The sequence below is a fragment of the Castor canadensis genome, chromosome 4 (genome assembly GCF_047511655.1).
Source record: "Castor canadensis chromosome 4, mCasCan1.hap1v2, whole genome shotgun sequence".
NCBI lineage: Eukaryota > Metazoa > Chordata > Mammalia > Rodentia > Castoridae > Castor > Castor canadensis.
This window is the reverse complement of record NC_133389.1, coordinates 82,659,648-82,679,900: the sequence shown is the minus strand read 5'-3', so window position 1 is coordinate 82,679,900 and position 20,253 is coordinate 82,659,648. Positions and strand designations below refer to the sequence as shown.

At 38.6% G+C, this 20,253-nt stretch overlaps 1 protein-coding gene across 5 annotated transcripts in view; it reads left to right on the top strand.

Annotated features, from left to right (window-relative positions):
- Epb41l5 (erythrocyte membrane protein band 4.1 like 5) overlaps positions 1-18,756 on the top strand; it is a 134,653-nt gene extending 115,897 nt beyond the window's left edge. For 4 of the 5 annotated variants that reach the window (XM_074070539.1, XM_074070535.1, XM_074070536.1 and 1 more), the window contains 5 exons: positions 4,606-4,690; positions 7,012-7,086; positions 11,970-12,011; positions 12,353-12,483; positions 14,722-18,756. In XM_074070539.1, the coding sequence (XP_073926640.1) occupies positions 4,606-4,690; positions 7,012-7,086; positions 11,970-12,011; positions 12,353-12,483; positions 14,722-14,788 (400 nt within the window). In that variant the 3' untranslated portion in view covers positions 14,789-18,756. Of the gene's footprint in view, positions 1-4,605; positions 4,691-7,011; positions 7,087-11,969; positions 12,012-12,352; positions 12,484-12,892; positions 12,963-14,721 lie in introns of all 5 variants that reach the window. The other variant, XM_074070537.1, reaches the window with a different exon arrangement.
- The last annotated feature ends 1,497 nt before the right edge of the window (positions 18,757-20,253 follow it).

Here is a 20,253-nt window from a genome sequence, read left to right as displayed (position 1 = left end):
TTCTGCCTCTTTCTTCTTTAATGACTACTATGCTATTTATTTGCATACTATGCTTTTATTCTTTGTTTTATGCATTTTGTTCGTCACCATGTATCCAATGATTTGTTTCTTTAACCATATTCTCTACTTTTCTTTATATGGTTTCAAGTTAATGGGTATCATCCTTTTATTTGAGCTTGAAGTACTCCCCATAGCATTTTATGTAGGACATACCTACTTGCAACAAACTCCCTGTGCAATTGATTGTCTGAGAATGTCTTTATTTCTCCTTCATTCTTGAAGGATAGTTTTGCTGGATATAGAATTCTTAATTGACATGTTTTTTTTTCTTCTTTTAACACTTTTAAATATGTCATCCCACTGCTATCTGTTTTTCATGATTTCTATTTTTCATGTGAATTTGGCCTTTAATCTTAAGAGGATCCCTTGTATGTGATATCACTTCTCTCTCCCTACTTTCAAGAGTTTCTCCTTGTTTTGTTTTTAGCAGTATGGTTAATACAAATGCTGTGGATCCCTGAGCTTATGCTGCGAGTTCACTGAGCTTCTTAGATGTCTTTTGTTAAATTTGCTTTCAACTGTTGTTTATTCAACTGGTCTTTGCTCTGTCTTAATGCATCTGTTAGTGTTCTTGTGTTCCACAGGTTCCCCAAGCTCTGTTTTGTTGTTAGGCAGGTGCTCTACCCCTTGAGCCATGCCCCCAGGCCTTCTGTTTTGTTGTTGTTGTTATTTTCTTCTGTTCCTGATACCAGATAACCTCATTTGACCTATGTTTAAGCTCATTGATTGTTCTGCCTTACTGAATCTGCTGCTGAAATCTTCTAGTAAATTCTCCATTTAAAAAAAATGAAAATAATGATTAAATTTGTGCTTTTCAGCTCTAAAATTTTTATTTGATTCTTTCTTATAATTGCACTATTTTTGATATTCCATATTTTTTTTGTCTCACTCTCCTACTTTCCTTTTAGTACTTTGTGGTTTCTTTTAGCTTTTTGAGAATATTCAAGACAGTTAAAGTCTTTGTCTAGTAAGTCCAGTGTCTGTGCTTTCTGGGAGATAGTTTCTGTTAAATTATCTTTTTTTCTTGTGAATAAGCCACACTTTTTTTTTTTTGATACGACTTAATTTGAAAAATGGACATTTGATTTCTTACACTCATAATCTTCCCCTCCAGAGGCTCTCTTGTTCTTGCTTGTTATATGGCTACATTTATGCTCATTTGTAGTAACTTTTTGACACTGCTTTGTCATGTGTGCTCTCTGATGCTTCTGTTACCTTAGCTTAAAACAGATAGTGATTTTACAGAGGTTTCTTTATGACTGGGGCGAAAATAAAAATGAGAGAAAGAAAAAGCAAATGAAAAATAAAAGAAAAATACTCTCTGCATCTTTGCAGGTTGAGTCTGTGTTGCTCCACTCCTTCAACACTTAAAAGATGGGCCTGGGGTATAGGTCATTGGTAAGGTGCTTGCTTAGCATGTGCAAGGCCCTGGCTTTGAGCCCCAGCAACACAAAATAATTAACTGATTAAATAAAAATCAGCCTAAGGGGAAAGTTTATAGTGATACCCTCTTTTTTCTAAACATGAGTCCTGCTTTTGGCATATGCATGGCTTTCTAGATTCCTCCATTCGAGTGAGGGCTTTCTAAGCCTTTATTCCCTAAAATATCTCACCCCCCATATTTTGGCATGTCTCTTGTTTTCCCCACCTGTTTCTTTTTGGTCTACCCTAAGTGAATACTGTGTTAGACAAAGCAAACACAAGTCCTTTGCATCTGTCCTTTGGGAATTTACAGACATCAAAACAGAAAAATACAGTTCATTGGGAACCAGGTATTTACACCAGAACATGCAGCTGCTGTCTTCAGAATTGTCATCCTAGGGAGCAAGGGACAGGAATAAGTTAAAACACCACAAAACTCTCCTGCTGTTTCAGTGACTCATTTTCTTGGTTTCTGTAAACCTCAGATTATATTCCAGAATCCAGAAAGATTGATTCTTACCATCTTTGCCAGCATTTTTGGTGATTTTTCAGAGGGATGAGTTGTTGGAGTCTCAACCTTAGCATTTTAACTGACATCACCTGCTGCTCTTATGCTCTTTAGAATCAAGTTATCACAGCAATAATTTAAATCTAGTAAAATTTGCTGTATAAACCTCTTTCAGTTTTGACAAATGTGTATAGCAGTTCCATCATCTCCAAAAGTTTTCTCATTCTGCTAACGCTTACCTTGGCCCCAGCCCCAGATGGACACTGTTGTATGTTCCGTTTCTATGGTTTTACCTCTTCCAGCATATATTATGTGTGTTGAATCATACAGCATGCAACCTTTTGAGTCTGGCTTCTTTCACCTGAAATAAAACATTCGACATTCATTAACATTGTGTGTAGCAGTTTGTTATTGTTGAATGGTATTTCACCATATGTACCACAGCTTATTTACCCAGTCAGCAGTTAAAGAGCATTTGGGGTCTTTCCGCTTCTTGGCTGTCATGTGATCTCCTGCATAAATACCTAGGAATGGGATTTCAGGGTTGTCTGGAAATGTATGCTTAACTTCATAAAGGACTATATGATTGTTTTTGATACTTCAGTGCATATGTGTGTGTACACAAACAATATCTGGGGGTATGGCTCAAGCAGTACAGCGCCTGCCTATCAAGCACCACACTCAGAGTTCAAGCCCCAGTACTACCAAAAAAATTTTTTTAAAACCCTACAAAACAATATGTTGGTTACATGGTTTTCAAACTTTGTATCAGTAGTAATACACACACATATGCATCTCCTTCAGCTTTGTTTTTATGTATCTGAATTTTTAGAAATTTCCCACAGTCTGCTCGTTTTAATTGCTATTACATGCATCTGCCACAGTCCTTTCGTTCTTTTATTAACGGACAAGTGTTTGTTTGAAACTGACTTTGTGTGTGCTCCTCCTTATACGGCCAGATTGTGAGGATTGCTTAGGCTGTGTCCCTGTGAATGGGATGGCTGGCTCCTGACGTGCTGTACCAAGTGCCTGAGAAGCTTCTCATCTGCTGCTTTCCACACTGGTGGAAATCATTATAAAACATACTTTACTGTGTGTAAAGCTCACACACTTATGTTGACTCCTTTCCTCTGAGCCATTTTCTCTTTCTGAAGCACAAAGTGATTTGCTTTTCCCTCTCTAGTAGCTTTTAAGTTTTACTACTTATTCTTGATGTTCTGCATTTTCATTATGTCTAAAGTATAGATTTATTTTTATTCTTAATTAGTATTCAAGTTGGGATTTTGATCTGAAGACCTGTGTCTTTTTTATAATTCTAGAAAATCATAAGACATCTTCAGTATTCTGTATTCATTATTCATTAGGTGGAGCATTTTAATCATTCTCTGTGTCTTATAACTTTTTTTTTCACCTTTGTGGCTGTTTACCTCAGTGTTGTGGATACAACAGAACTAGCTTCCACTCACCAATGCTATGGTTTATCTCCCATTTTTTTCTCTGTCATCTTGTAGGCTAGGTCAGGAACTGCTGCTGGTGCTTGCCCACTGTTCAGTGATATTGGTGAGGGCTAAGATTTCCTGCTGGTTGTGGTGTCTTGGTGGATGATAGCCTTTTGGCTATAGTCTTCCCTTTGTTCCCTGACAGTGAAGCCATCTGTAGGACTAATTCTATTTTCATTACTCTTGTCTGGAGATAAGACACCCTGTCGGCAGTGGGGAGAAATGACCCAAGCATTGTATGCACATATGAATAATAAAAAAATTAAAATTAAAAAAAAAGACACCCTGTCGGGTAACAGGTCCTCTGGCATCCTCTCCTGTCTAGCCCTGTTGTAGATCTGGTACATCTTGGATGTTGCTTCTAGCTTCTGCAATAGAACTCTCCAGCCCATATCTTCAGATAGTGGCTTGTCCTGATGTTTCCTGAGTGTTCTCTCATGTCTTGGGTATTCTGTAAAATTTGTGATCCACTGAGCTTTTTCAAATTCATGTATTTTATAATAGCTTTTTAAAATCAGTCTGTATCTGTTTTGGCTGGCTTTCCATCTTTTATATAATTCTCTGAATTTGATGCTGTTGGGGTAGAATATAATATTTATTCTGTTAATAATCTTGAAACCATTCCTCTCTACTGTCTCTTTCAGGATTTCCTAAAAGTTTCTAAACTACACCACTGACAACCTTTAATGGTTTTTAAGTTTTAGGAGTTTTTTTCTTTTGGTAAGGATAACTCTTTGCTGTCGTTTTAGTGAGATTTTAGGAAGGAAGCAAGTAGTCTATTATTTCAATCCAGCAGCAATTTAGTTTGACTTAGATATAAAAAACTTCTGTGGGGGGCTGACAGAGTGGCTCAGGTGGTAAGATCACCTGCCTAGCAAGCCCTGAGTTCAAACCCTAGTACTGCCAAAAAAAAAAAAAACAACACCAAAAAACTCTGTGGGGGTGGGGAAAGGTTTCACATAGGACATGAGTACAGCACTGACTGCTGGGAGCTCCCCTCCAGCTGCTGTCTCTTCTTCCCCTCTATGAATTCCTTCTTTCCTAAGGCTTTTGTTCAGCAGTGCTATCTTTTCCTATAGAACTGCTCCATGATTGAGTTTATCTTTTTCTTCCCAGTGCTGTATTAAATGAGAATGTGTCCCTCTGCAAAGATTCTCTTGTGGTTCATACCACACCCACAGACAGCGATTCTATTCTAAAGGTAAGAACATTTACGTAAGTTTTTCCAAAGGCATTATTGAATTGAATCCTGTAGTATACCCAAAGGTATCTGATGACTTCTGATTGGCATTAGGATTTATACTGTGAGAAACACATTGAGCCTCAGTTCTCTAGGGAAAACCCTATTGTCACATCCTTCACAAGAGTAACTCAAACCCCAGTACCGAGGGGGGAAAAAAAATAGCAAGTTTTCCTCTGCAGTTTTAGTGACCCATTCCTCCCACCTGCCCCTCCCCATCCACCATATTGGGGGGTGGTTTGGGATACTGGTGGTGCTTTCAACTCATTTTCCCATTTAAGGAGACACATTGTTACTTGCAAATGAACGCTTTTTAAGTGCTTATTAGATTAAAAAAAAATTAGGACTTCATGTCTCTAGCACATAGGTAATTTTGTTGAAATTTGTAATTTGATTTACTCTAGAGAATATAAGTTGTGTGAGAAAATTGATCTGTTTTGTTTGGTTGTATTGTCGTTTTTATTTTGGATTATTTTGAGACAGTCTCACTCTGTAGCCAAGGCTAGCCTTGAACTCAAGAAACTCCTGCCTTAGCCTCCCCCATGCTGATTTTACAGGGTGCCACACCACACCTGGCTGATACTGTTTTTTGTTCATTGCTGTGTTCCTAGATGTCTCCAGCAGTACATGGCACATAATAGATGCTAAGTAAATATTTGGTGACTGAAGTGATCTTTTTGAAATAACAGGACCCATCACTGTGTTTTAACAACCAGCCCATCCCAACTTCTGCCTTACTGTGTCCTCTTCTCATACTTTTACCAATTCAGAAATCATGGAATCTAGTTCATTGCCTGTGAATACTCTTTTTTTTTTTTTTTTTTTTTTTTTTGTGGTACTGATGTTTGAACTCAGGGCTTTGCACTTGCAAAGCAGGCACTGTACTGCTTGAGCCACACCTCCAGTCCATTTCACTATGGTTATTTTAGAGATGGGGGTCTTGAGAACTATTTGCTCAGGCTTGCCTCAAACCATAATCTTTCAAATCTCAGCCTCTCTAGTAGCTAGGATTACAAATGTGAGCATCTGGTGCCTGGCTCCCTGAATGTTTTAATTTGCAAAATAAATTTAAAATGACTCTTGCAAATTAACATGTACCATTTTGCTCTTTTATTGTATAGTTTATTATAGAAATTTACCAAATAGCTTATAAAAAAAGAAGAAAAACTTGAAATCATTCATCTCACTGCATAAATGCAATGTATATTTGATTTGTAGGTAATATAATCTTTCAGACTTTAAGGATAAAAGGAAAAATCTAACCTAATATACCTTTAATTGGGAGTTCCTTTTTTTGCTAATTGAAATTCCCAAAAGACATGAATATCCTTGACTAGTTGCTGAAAGTTGTTAAGTGGAACCTGAGGTGTTTTTAGAACAAAGAAGGACATTTAATTCAAAGATTTATTGTATGGATATTATGCACTAGGCAGCATGCTAGGCATCACAGATTAGAAAATGAATGAAACCGGAAATATGTTCTCTGCTTTCAAACTGCTTATCATGCAGTGGGAGAGAGAATTATAATACACTGAGGTAGACACGTGTACAGGCTGTTACCATGCACTCAGCACAGGGTGTAGATGGAAAAGGATAGGTTAAGGGGAGAGAGATGAGAAAGGAAGGAGAACATTTCTTCATGTGTGTGACTAAAATTAAGTTACATGTTGAAATAGGAATAAAGATCCACTAAGGCCTGAAGGCAAATAGAAATAGAAATGTACAAATGAAGATTTTTTTGTGTAACATAATGTTCATGCTAGGTTCCTATTTTCCATTTTGTTAGATTGGAATTTTATCCTTATTTTTAAATTCCCCCACACTGCAGTACAGAATTGGGTCCTCCATAAGGTGCTTCAAATAAAGTATTAATTAGCATTTATAGGAAAGAGTTTGCATTGAATTCTTGTGAGATACCCATACATCTAGATAAAGAAGCATTTGGAACTAAGAAATCACTTTGATTCACAGTCTCCTGTGCTGGATTTCTTACCACTCTTAGCTAGTCTAAAAAAAAAGCCAGAACAATCTTAACTCCACTCATGTTTTATGTCACCAAAGGGAATAACTATGTGAAAATTTACAGAACACTTCTTTTTTCAGGTTCTGATTGTAGTCTAGGTTCCTCTCCATAAAGAGGTAGAATCTAAATAACCAAGATTCTTCAATGTCCTTATTTGTTTAAAGGATTAACACTAACCAGAATTATAAACTGAGAGAATATAGAAAACAATGACAGTGAATGAGTCATTTAGTGATTCTAGATGCCTTGTCTTTAACAGGATGCAACAGATGAATTGGACGCCTTACTCTTGTCTCTAACTGAGAATCTAATTGACCAGACAGTCACACCCCAGGTAAATATGCTTTAAAACAGCAAGGTGGGAAGGAATTTCTGTTTCGGAAATGTTCCTGCTTGATTTCAATTTTTGACATTTAGCAATTTAGTAAAACTTGTCATTTAATAAGAGTTTATATTTCAGTAACCATTTAGTGTTGCTTTTCTGTACTAAAATTCTACACATTGAATTTGCATGTCACTATATAAAATCACATGCAACTGTAAGCCTGTTTATAATTCAATACCATATCAAACAACATGAGAAATCGGGGGATAAGCCAGTGTAGAGTTAAGACAATAAGGGCATATTTAAGCTTAAAATTTTTATAGTGTGGGAGTAGCCAGGTGCTGGTGGCGCACACCTGTAGTCTAGCTACTCAGGAGGCAGAGATCAGAAGGATCACAGTTCAGAGCCAGACTGGGAAAAATAATTCAAGAGACCCTATCTTGGAAAACCCATCACAAAAAGGGGCTGATAGAGTGGCTTAAGGTGTAGGCCCCCTGAGTTCAAACCCCACTACCACACACACACACACACACACACACACACACACACACACACAAAGTGGAAGTATAAAAACGATTATCATTCAACAGAATCAGTCATCAGAATCTAGAAGCTAGTGTGTTCAGTGCTGTGTTTATAATACAAACATGAAACAGTTTCATCTCTCCAGGGACTGGAGCCTTATAAGCAACATGACAGGAATGGCCACAGGAGCTAGATGCCATTCTCAAGGCTCACAAGTCCAGATGGTACTTTCTCTGGTGTGGGATGTTTGCTTAGCTCATTAATTCTCAAACTCGAGAGTGTATCAGAGCCACCTAGAGGGTGTATTAAAAACAAATTGCTGGGTTCCCCCCTCACAGTTTCTAATTTGGTATGCCTTGGGAAGGGCCTGAAAATTTCATTTCTAAGCATGTTCTCAGATGATGTAGATGTGGTTCAGCAAACACCAGCTTAGATCAATAAACAAGAAGACTTTATCAGGCACTTTCTCTTGGGACCTCTCCCAGGTTTGGGAGCTCTAATCTTTGCTACTTTTTTTTATCTCAGGTAAACTTTTCTGCTACACACACACACACACACACACACACACACACTTTGCTACTTTTTTTTATCTCAGGTAAACTTTTCTGCTACACACACACACACACACACACACACACACACACACACACACGACTTTACCAAAGAAGAAATAATCAGAAGTCTGCACAAGTACATAGAAAAGAGATAGTGATATTGAGTCATAATAAAGAGATAATTTCTAAGATTAATGCAAGATGATCTAAAGCCCAGAGGACTAATCCTTGGAGGCTTACTTCAGAACACTTATTGCAAGTATGCTCTTTGTCATAATGGGTAGGTGATACAGTGATGAAAATTAAGAGGATTGTTTAGAAAAACAAAACAGGGCTGGGAATGTAAGCTCAGTGGAATGCTTGCCTAACGTGTGAGGCCCTGGGTTCCATCCCCACCACCACTATAAAAAACTAAACAAAACCTCTTATATCACTAGTATACTTTTCCTTCCCTACAAATTTTGTGTGCTCTTTTTAAAAATGAAGTGTAGATATGTTGGGGGTTTTTGTAGTTTTTGTAATACTGGGGTTTGAACTCAGGGCCTCACGCTTGCTAGGCAAACACTACCACTTGAGCCATCCCATTAGCCCCACGTTCTATTTATGGAGTGTTCTATTACATTCACATGTTTCTCAGTTATCAGAACTATTACACACTTACAGTTTTAGCTTTTTAGTAAGTTTTGATATGTGCAAGCCTGCTCCTAATGTCTGTTATGCAGTGGTTTGCTACTTTTGCTTGCTGAATCTTTTAGACGATCTTTTGAATAATTTTGTCAAGCTTCACCCACTCTGTATCCTTTGGATTTTTATTTGTAATTACATTGATGCCATGAATTAATTTGGAGGAAGAATTGCTATATTTATGATAACTTGTCTTAGTCAAAAATACGTTTTTCCCATTCATGACTTCCGTATCCTATTAGAGCTGTCTCTCATTACTGAAACTAGGAAGAAAGTTCTGGAAGGCACTGAGAATCCCATCCATTGGATGGGTAAATATATAGAATAAGTTTGTGACATGAAATACCCCTATGACCAATAGGATCATGTTCTTTTTTTTAATATCAGGACCCAAATTAAGTTAAATCTACTCTTCCATCCTTGGCACATTGTCCTTTCAGGTTCACGCAAAATGTCTGTTTTATCTTCCCCTTTTTCTCCACTTGCCACTTTCCATTCCTCTTTTTTCCTGAGGCACCCATTCCACTGCATTTTCTATGTCTTTCCAGGCCTCCTGTGTATTTGTTAGATAAGCATCTTCACTTGTATATCCTTTAAGGAGTTGTGGAGGAGTTTGTGATGAGTAGGATTGTCCAGCTGCAGGTGTAAGTGAACACTGAACATCCTGGTGTTGCTGGCTGCTCCCAGAGCTGCTTTCACAATTCACAGTTCCACCAGCAGCACGCTTGTGTTCCCATTCCACTCACATTCTTCCTTCAGGTGCGCTTTATCTGACTTTATATCTCCCCATTTGATGAGTTTGTCTCGTTGTAGTTTTATATGAGTTAAATTGGATATTACCTTCAATTTTTTAATGTCGATTTAAGTTTCCTCTGAGTGAATCTCCTGTTCATATCTTTTGCTCATTTTTCTATTAGTTTTCCTTTTTCTTGCTCATTTCAAGAGTTTTTATATAGTGTAGATATCAATTTCATATTAGTCTTAGACATTAAAAACATTTTCTCTCCATCTGTATATACAACACATGAAGAATTTTATCACAGTATCATTTGTGATAGATATTGAAGAGATTAATGCACCCTATGTCTAGCACTTGGGAGATGAATAGGTTTGTAATGTCATGTCACCTCTATTCCATTCCATTGGGCCCTCTGTTTTTCTGCTGTAATAAAAATAAATACTATAGTATTTTTATTACTCTGGCTTTGTAATATGTTTTAGTATCTGATGCAGCCTTATGAACTGTAGAATGTACTTGTCATTTCACAAAATATTCTACTGGCATTTTGATGGAATTTTTATTTTTGTAGATGAGTAGTATTTTTATAATGTGAAATTTTTTGAGTGTATCTTTTTCTCATCTTTATTAAATTCTCTTAAATGTTCTCTGTAAGTTTTCTGTATCATTTGTTAGGCTAAACCCTAGGTAATGTGTAACTTTGTTGATATTTTAAATGGTATTTAAATTTCTACTATTTATTTTTATGTATTTAAATTTTTTTTGGTGGCACCCAGGTTTCAACTCAGAAACTCACTCTTGCTAGGCAGGCGCTTTTACCTGCTGGAGCCACTCCACCAGCCCGTATTTTTAAGTTGATTTTATGTCTAGTGAACTTGCCGAATTCTGCCATTAGCCAATCTGATTCTCCTGAGTATTCTAGCAATTTCTGGAGTATGTTTATATCTATATGGACAGTCACTTGTTTAATCTGTTTCTCTCCATTGCTAGGTCTCTCAATTACTCCTTTACATATTTTGAAGTTATACTGTGAGATGCATATATGATCCTGATAATTATACTTTCTAGAGCTCCTTTTGGCACTTTGTTTTTTATTTATTTTCTTTCTTTCTTTTATTTTATCATTTTTATATTTACTTACATGTGTATACAGTGTTTGGGCCACCTCCCCCCTCCTGTTCTCTCCACTTTTGACACTTTATTTAAAGTGTCCTTGTTTGCCCCCTTTTTTCTTAGCTTTCTTAATTTCCCTTTTATTTAATTTAAAAATTGACAAATTTAAGTTTGTATTTCGTGCTACATAAAATTAATTTTCTATCCTTTCATTTTCAGCCTTTCTGTATCTGTTGGATTTAAATGGACCTTTTTTAAACAATATTTTGCTGGATCTCTTGAAAAATCTTATTTAAGAGTCTTTGTACTCTTGAGTTTAACCCATTTATATTTATTTTAATTATAGTTTATACTGTAGGATTCATTTCTGCCAAATAAGTTTTTTTGTTTGTCTTTGTTTTTGTTTTGCAGCCCTGGGGGTTTAACTCAGGGCCTCATGCTTGCTAGGCAAGCACTCTTACCACTTGAGCTAATCCTTTAGTCCAAACCAGTTTTTATTAACTGTTTATCATATTTTTCCTTGCTGCTTCTCTATATCCTACAGTTAAAATACATTTTCTTGATATTGGTAGGACAATCATGCTTTTATTCTTTTGGTAGTTACCTAACTTACTAAGATTTGGATCTATATTAAATTTTTCTTATCAGTAACTAAGGACACCAGCGCAAAGACTAGCCTTAAGTTTCCATAAAGTAGTGGAAGTCATTAGATTATATTTCTATACATAGAAGTAAGATCTAGAAAACTAAACACTAAGAAAGAATGTAACAAATGCTGTATGAGTTGGGAACAATATGGGTGTTATTATTGCTGCCTTCTTCATCATGAGTGCATAACAATTAGAGTAACCTGTATATAAACCAATTTTTTTTCTGTGACTTTCTTTATGCTTTTTATTTGGATTAGTTACAATCCATTGTTTAAAATATTACCACAAAGGCTATGATTATTTGTAATTAACTAAAATTTCAGAAAATAAAACGGGTGTGGAGTGAAGGGAGGTCCTATTAAGTGAACTGAAAGTAGTAGTAGTGTTCTTGAGTTGTAAATATTTAGGTTAAGAGGTCCTCAAAATTGTGACAGTTTAAGTGGTGAGGTATGGCATCTGTGTTGTAAAAGGGAGTCTTTGATTCAGAAGTTCATGTCAGCTCAAGGAGGCTCATAAGAATTGCACTCCCTTAAATATATTTCATAATAGGAGAAGGGATTAGGAGTATAATTATGAAAATAAGTCAGTGTCCCCTAAAAGTAAATATATATGTCAAATTTGTTTTAGGTGTCTTCAACATCCATAATCACGCCCCGGTGGATTATTCCAGTAAGTTTGTGATATTTGTGATTTTTCTTGTTATGTTTTCAAAGCAAGGCCTGTGGGATCACCAGGTTCTTATTTTTTCTTACAAATTTGGGATCATTGTCAAAGTTCTATTAATCGAATTTAATGGCTTCAAATTTGTGGCTTAATCTTTCTGTTTGTAAATGCTAAAGGATGCAGACAAAAATCTGAGGTAAAAGCTGGTTTAAAAAAAATAAAACCTCCATGAATGTCAAAATTACCTTTGTTCCCTTCTTGTCATTAATGGAACTGATTTAGAGCTAAAGTATGGACTGGGGAAGTACTGTTACTTCTATGTTCAGACGTGTGTGTATCACCCACAGCAGTGTGGTGCCCTTTCTAATGGACCTGCACAGTGTGGAACGGCTCCGGCAGGAACAGAGGGACATGGTAATAAAGACGGAATCCTACTCATCTCTGCCCCAGCACCATTCTTAGTAGATGCTGTGACCAGGTGAGAAAATTATTTCTCAGTTGCCATTGTAAGCATCTGTTGGAGGGAAAGTCATAAGTGAAATTGATTGTATTTAAAATACCAATGTCAGTTCTTATAAATTCTTAATTGAACTTAATTAAAATCGAACAATTTTTTCCTGCCTTTTTAAAACATAGTTTGGTTTTTTTCTTGCTACCAGTAATTTTCTACAAAATTCTTCACTAGATAAAATATTAACAGATTTGAGGTGGGGCTGAAGTAGTAGAGTGCCTGTTTTTATCAAGCATGAAGCCTTGAGTTCAAACCCTAGTGCCACCAACAGAAAAAAAACTTAACACGCTTATCTTTAAATTTTTTGTTTGTTTTAAAAGCATTTTGTGTCTTTTCCTTTTCTGCTTTACTGTTATGATTGCGCCTACTATAATAGCGATGAATGGCAGTGCCCAGCAATATAGGTGAAGAGGTGCAGTATAAAGACAAGGAAGGACATTCCCAAGGTGAGGGCCCTGCTGTGAGCTCATTTCAACATGTTGCTTGCTGGAAACACAATGGACTGAAAAGAACTCTTCAGTGCTAAACTGTACCTGTTTTGCAAAGGATTGATAATTACCTTCACCGTTACCTCAGACCTTTTTCCAGATGAGCTGCCATTTCTCTTATTCTCCTGCTGTTGAGAATGTGGGCAATTGATTGGAGAAGGAAGGAAAATTGCTAGAGCTGATTAACCTGAAAGAACTTAGGGCCAGATGATGAGTCTGTGGTTGTAGCTACTCAGGAGCTAGAGATTGGGGAGATTGTGGTTCAGGGCCAGCCTGAGCACAAAATTAGCAAGACTCCCGTCTTATCAAATAAGCTGGGTATAGCAGTGTGTGCCTAGATCCTGGCTATGCTGGGAGGCCATAGGTAGGAGGATTGTGATCTAAGGCCAGACCTAAGGAAAAATAGGAGACCCTTACCTGAAAAATAACTATAGAAAAAGGGCTGGGGGCGTGGCTCAAGTACATGTCTAATGTACTGAGAAGAGATCCACAGTTCCACCTGAGAGGTTAGGGATAAATTACAGATACACATAGAAGACTGAGAACACAATCACAATTAATTTATAAAAATGAGGCACCTCATTCCCAGGAAAATAAAAAGTATGCAAAGATACCCAGTTGTGAAGATATTTACATAATTTCAGCAAACACTTAATGAGCAAAATTGGTCAGATAGCTGTGTTGAAAATACAGGAAAGCAGGACTGTGGGGCTGGGGAAGAGGTTTAAGAGAGTCAAGACTTCATAGTCCATAGTAGGAGGTCACTGTGGAAACACACTGAACAGAATAGTTGTGAGGCAGAGTCATAGAAGGAAGACTTGTTAACACATGGGCTGCTGGACAACACCCTCAGTGTGTCTGGGGTGAGGCCCAAAAAGGAAAATACTAGAAGAAAACACTGAAGATTAGGGGTGTGGCTCACATAGAGGAGTACTTGCCTAGCCAGTGCAAGGCCCTGAGTTCAATCCCCAGAACTACAAACAAAACAAAACAGTTGAAAGTGTTAGGTAGTAGAGGGTTGGTGGAGTGATTCAGTGGTAAGGGAAAAAAACAGAAAGTGTTAGGTAGTAGGAATGGAGAATGGTGGCACAGCAGTTGCTGCTGTTTTCATTTCTAAATCTTGTTAATGCTTTTGACATTTTTTAAATTACATTTTCTGCATCAGATGATTTGATAGTGTTTTAAGTTTTTATGAAACACAGTAGATGTCAGTTCATCCTTGCATCTAAGATTATCTGCTTCACCCACAGCAGAAACTTGTGGCCCTCATGCAAAACCCATGTCCTTTCATTTTTCTCAGTGCCAATAAGTAAACTGGTTTAGAGACTGGGCCTTTGTAAAGAAACACAGCGTACCCCAGTACAGAGTGGGGGGCAGGGGAAGCAGAGCAGCCTACTTACCTTGGTATCTCCTGAACATGTTATTGTGCTCAGCACAGCATATTCATAACAACCCTGACTCATGAAGAAATGTTAAATGTTAGCACAGTTTAGTCAAGGAAGTAGAAGAAAATGATATTTTTACATTTCAAAATGAAATTAGTATCTAGAAAATGCCCTTCTGTGGCATATCTCATTACTAAGTTAGGTGTTTGTACATATCCAGTTAGATCCGTAATCTAGTCTGTTCTCAGTATCTCCATGGGAATTAGTAGAGAATGAATGCCTCTCACCCTCTCAAATGTTTCCTTTGAGTAAGCATTCTTTCTTCCTTTCAGCTCTGCTCCACCTTTGGTGGGAGACCCTGTCTTGAAGCAGAAGTGTTTACTGACAACAGAGCTCTAAGGGACCCTCCCCACCTGTAATTGGAATGCCCACCACTGTCCACCAGTCCGTCCTGGAATATGTTTCAGCTGGAATGTGTTGGACTCAGGAACTTGTCCTCTACTTGTAGGTAAAAAAGCTCTACTAGATTTGACTTTAGCTCCATGAAGAACATAGCTGCGTTTTCCGTCCAACTGGAAGTTTAATCACATCACATATCTGCTTAAGTGAGGGTATCTGGGCTTTTATTTTTTCTATTACTACTAGAGTTTGCAAAATCCTGAATCCCCTGCCTTTTCCTTCAAACTCTTGGCTCCACCTAGCGGTCGTAACTGTTCATAACGACTCCATAGCAAGACCACTGGCAATCAGCAGCATTTTGATTACTATTTCCCTCTAGTATCAGGGTGAGCTTCTCTCATCTGAATGCCTGTTGGGGAAATTGCACTTTTTCACGCATTACCTGGAAATCAGGAATTTAGGAAATTGATGCAGATACTCTGTAGGTGTATTTGGGGCCAGCTCTTAATAGTTAATAAAATACTAAAGAGAAGTTGAGAATATACAGGGTTTTAAATGTCTCTCATACTTTGGCTTCTTATGGACTGGCCATCTTTACTAATACAAATTTACATCAAGGTAAAATAAATTCTGAGAACTACAAGGAGACCAGTTGCAGGGTATATTTTTCCCAGCCTGCCTTCCCACAGAAAGCACTCATGTGTATCACGTACCTCCTTATAACTTTGCCTGGAAGGAGTCAGGTTCCTGGTCAGAGACCCCAGGCATTAACCTGAGGTGTCTGCCCTTTCCTGAGCCAGGGGGAGTATAGCTCTGTAGACTCTTTAGTAAAGGCATGGTGCAATAATACTCCATACCAGAACTGATTTGGACATAGCCTCCATCTCTTTCTTCCTCTTTCTGTGGGAAGGCAGGCTGGGAAAAATATACCCTGCAACTGGTCGTCTTGTAGTTCTTCTCAGCATTTATTTTACCTTGAATAAGTTTAGAGCTTCCAAACTGACTTTAAAAAAAGGAAAGAAACAAAATCATCAGGCAGAAATAGGGAATGGGAGTGGAGATGTGAGAACCTTGTTGAATGCCTATCACACATGAAACTATGTACAGGATACTGAAAATAGAGTTGCATTAGGGGTTTTATTTTAGCTGAAAGAGTTCTCTAGGATTACCCATCCATCCCTTTTAACCTGTACAAAAATAATGTCAAAGTAGTATGTACTCAGAAAAGAATATAAATATCTACCTATAATCCCAACACCCAGGAATAACACTAATTTAGCTTTAAATCTATAGACTAAAAGATAAACATCTTAATTACCATGGTGAATGAGGATGCTATATAGGCAACATTGGTAAAGTCATTGGTAATCCCTTGTTATCAACAACTGTGTTCAGCTATACCTCCAGGACTTTATTTTTTAGTCTTCTGCCCTGTGATATGTATATAACTGAGCATTCATTTCATTTTTCAGCTAAAAGAACATCCACTTTTATGATCTTTAAACTGCCATGGTTTTGATTCCTGTACTCCCTATGGCATAATTTCGTGCTAAGGCAAACATACCAGTGCCTGACTGGAAAGCTTAGATATAATAATCTTGTGCTGTTTCCCAGGGAACTGGAAAGATTGGAAACAATTTTTGCATAAAACATTTTTGCTGAAGGAGAGAAAGTCGGCCCTTCTTGCTAGCTACTCTTAGCTATTATGCCAAGGGGCAGTGTCCATGCCAGTCCTCAGTTCCAAATTTTCTCACAACTGTAAGTGACACCTAGAACCTGTACTGAACCCAGGACATGTTGGACTAGGCATCATATTTTCAGTGACCCTGGATGTCCTACAAGGTTAATTTTGCTGCTAACCATAAAATAGCTAAAGCATTGTTACTTACAAGGCCTAACTGTCCCATCCTGCTTAGGAGGGAGCACCCATCCTTATTTTAAAACTTTCCAAAACTAGGAATTAGGAAGCTGAAAATATTCCATAACTTTTGTGTATTCAGGTACCTTAATTCTCGCCAGTCAGAATATTTGGTAGGGACTTTGATAAAAATGTATTTGACTCTCAAGCTAAAAAGAAATCTTATGTCTTGACACAAAGTGATAAGCATAGAAATTAATACCTGAATGATGAATTAGCCTTGACACACGAGATAACCTGTCAGTTGTGTTTCCTATTTCATCTGTTGCTGGTGCTTCCCCAGAGCTGCTGCAACAGCTCATAGTGGTCTAATCCCCTGGGGGTGGGAATGGAGAGAAGCAGCGCTGAGGCAGTGGTGTGATACCTGGATATGGTGAGTAAGGAAGGGAAACATATGAACCATTTGAGGATGCTGGCAAAGAGAGACTGGAGATCACCCTGGGTAAGAAGGCAGCTGGTATAATGTTGGACTGAGGTAGGAAGAGAGGCAGGTGAGGGCACTGCAGGCCTTCCTGATGGTTTGTGTTGTGCTGCACACTGTGCTGGGTTTGCTGGGGATGATGTCACAGCAGCCACTCTGCTGTCTTCCCAGGGGGAGTAGTCAGGAAGAGAATCCTCATATGATCCATATTATAGCCCTGATGGGGTAAGGGAAAGTTGGCATGGTGGTTTAAAGTAAGATGTGAAGGTTTCAGTTGTCTGCCCTAGACAGTGAGAATTAATTCTGACTTTATTGGTAGCATCTCCCTTCTACACAGGAATACACTGCTGAACAGAGCAATTGGGTTCCTTAACATTTTTACATTGCTTTAAGAAAAATTCTTTTGAAAGATGTTTCTTATAGTTTTACTTTTTGTCTTTAGTTTAATTAGCTTTTGCACAATCACAGATGTCCTGTGGACATTTGAGTGTGAGAACCCTGAGTTGTTCCTTGGATCTAGACTGCTTGTTCTCTTCTCCTCAGTTCTGGCTAGGACTTGTACCTCTCTCAAAAGGAAAGTTGTGCTGTCCTTCTAGAACCCTTGCTAGAGGATTATTTGCAAGTCACTCACATTTTCATATTTTTCTAAGTAAGGGTCTTGAGGAACAAAAGTTCTTGTCCTCTCATTTAGCAGGGGTCATACATATGTACTATAAAGGGTCAGAGATAGTAAATATACTGCACCACTCAGCTCTGCCAGTACTGTGCAGAAACAACACAGGCAGTGTGACTGTTTCTATGTTCAGTAAAGCTAATTACAAAACGACTCCTAAGCCCTGATTTCTGGATTTGTAGAGTAGTAGAATGGCTGCCTGGGAGGCAGGAGGGTAATTCAAATAGGTTCTGCAATGTTATCTGTCACTCAAGGCACCCAGCACTTGTGGACATTTTGTCTTCATCCACACAGGCTTGCTGATGGACAAGATGCAGATGTGGGTGAGTGTCAGCTGAGAGTCTTTGTGAGGTCCCACCAGCTAGTTATTTGTAAACTGGATACTTCTGTAGACTAAAGAAGTACACTTCTATGTTGTTTGCCATTTTTTTTCCCAGCTCAAAAACTTACACTGGCTCCTGAATGATCAGAAGGATAGAACATTTTCCTATGTATTGGCCCCAGAATGAACAGCTTTGCCTGAAATACGGAAATTTTCCCTGAATTGAATTCTGTTGTGTTAACATGTTGGTAGAGTTGCAATTCTCTGTCATTTGTAAAGATGGGATCTGCAAGGCCCTATTTTATTTCACTGCCTGGGATAATAGTCACTTTGAGGGATTTCTCCTTATCAGACAGGTGTTTTTATATCACAGAGCCCTTTGCTTTTTTTGTCTTCATACCTGGACACAATAGACAGTTATGAGGACTCAATAACTATTTTTGTGTTTACTTTTTCTATGTGTAAAGCTCTGCATTAGTTTTGAATCTGTAATTTATTTTTGTATCAGGTGCACTATATTGAGTTCCAGTTTTTATGGCTTGTAGTAGGAACACTGCACTGAATTGTGAGTTGTCCATTCACTGAAATGAGAACTCTAGAGGTGCCCCCGTTCAAATAAAATTTCTGCAAGACAGTCACGTTTTATGAACTGCTTCTTGGGCGTGCAGTACCTACACACTGACTTCATCAGAATGGTTAGGCCAGGGCTACCATTAATAGGAAGGTCAGGGAGTGAATCGAAGCAGTAACACAGTGTTCAGGGCTCATGTCATTGTGAATGTCACCATGAATTTGGTAGTGGAGTCATGTTCAAAGGATAAAAACCTCATTGGTTAGCCATGTATTACATGCCTGTAATCCCAGCTCCCAGGAGGTGCAGTCAGAAGGATTCGAAGTTCCAGACCAGCCTGGACTGCATAGTGAGACTGTGTCTCAACAACAAAAAAAGCCTCCTTGGTCATGCCTACCCTATCCTGGAAGGTACAGTGGTCATTCCAGGGAGCACCGTGGGACAGTAGAAACACAACTTTGGCCCTAGAATCTGGGCTGTAATACATAATTCCCGGGGGATGTGGAATAAAGTGTATCACAAACCGAGTCTCAGTTCCTTCATCTGCAAAAATGCGCAAAGTGTGCATCACAGTCTGGCCCAGGGAAGGCAGGCAGGTGTTACCCTCTCCTTCCCTCACTCCCACCAGCCCCAGCCTTTGTGCCATTTACACCATGCGTCCTGTGAGCAGCAGTGCTGCCCAGGTGGTTTTCAGGACATCTGCTGAGGAGTCAACGAGGCTTCTTCCCTTCTTCTCTTCTCCTCTCTTCTGCCTGGAGAGAGGCTTCTGGGCGGTGGAAACCAACAAGCTTTTCAGGGCCCTTGGGAGTTGCACTGGGAGGGCCAGAACCTGGGCTTAGTTGCCTGTGCTGGAAGCTCTACTAACAGGAAGGTTTTGACAGTAAGTAACAAAAGCTTGTCTGACTTGAGTAAGACAACTCACAGGAAAGGTCTCTTAGGATCTTTGGACAATCTTGACAGATTGTCAAGATTACCTGTCCAGGGCCCTCAGTGAGTAGATAAGGAAACAGGTCCAGAGAAGGTCAGAAATTTGTCCTATTGCCCTAGGCCCTAGGCTAGGGACATGAATCCAGATCCTCAAGCTCACTACTCTCTGCTTCCTTTGGTATGGCTTGTCTTCTGCATCCCTGAGACCCTTCTTGCCTGGGTGCAGAATTTAAACAGGAAAAGCTTATCAGTGTCAAAGCAAAGCCTTCCCAAAGAAAACGTCCACACACAGATCCAGAGTGAAGAGAACCATTCCTCACTTTTGCCATCTTTCAAAGCTCTCAGGTCCTGAAACAGCCCTGTCCTCTCCCTAGGGTGCAGCCAGCATCCCCCACCATGTTTATCACATGTTTCAAAAGCTCTTGAATACCAGCCAGCTGAACCCACAGGTGTTCATGGGTTCATCAAACCTCATCGTCTCCCTGAACTATCCATTGGTTTGCTGCTGGTTTTTAATCATATTTTAGGTTAGAAACTTACAAATCTGGACACATGAAAAGTTGCACACAATTTCATGTGGTCTTTGATCCTTCAGGATTGGAAGCCCTGCCCAGAGGACAAAGGAACTTTCAG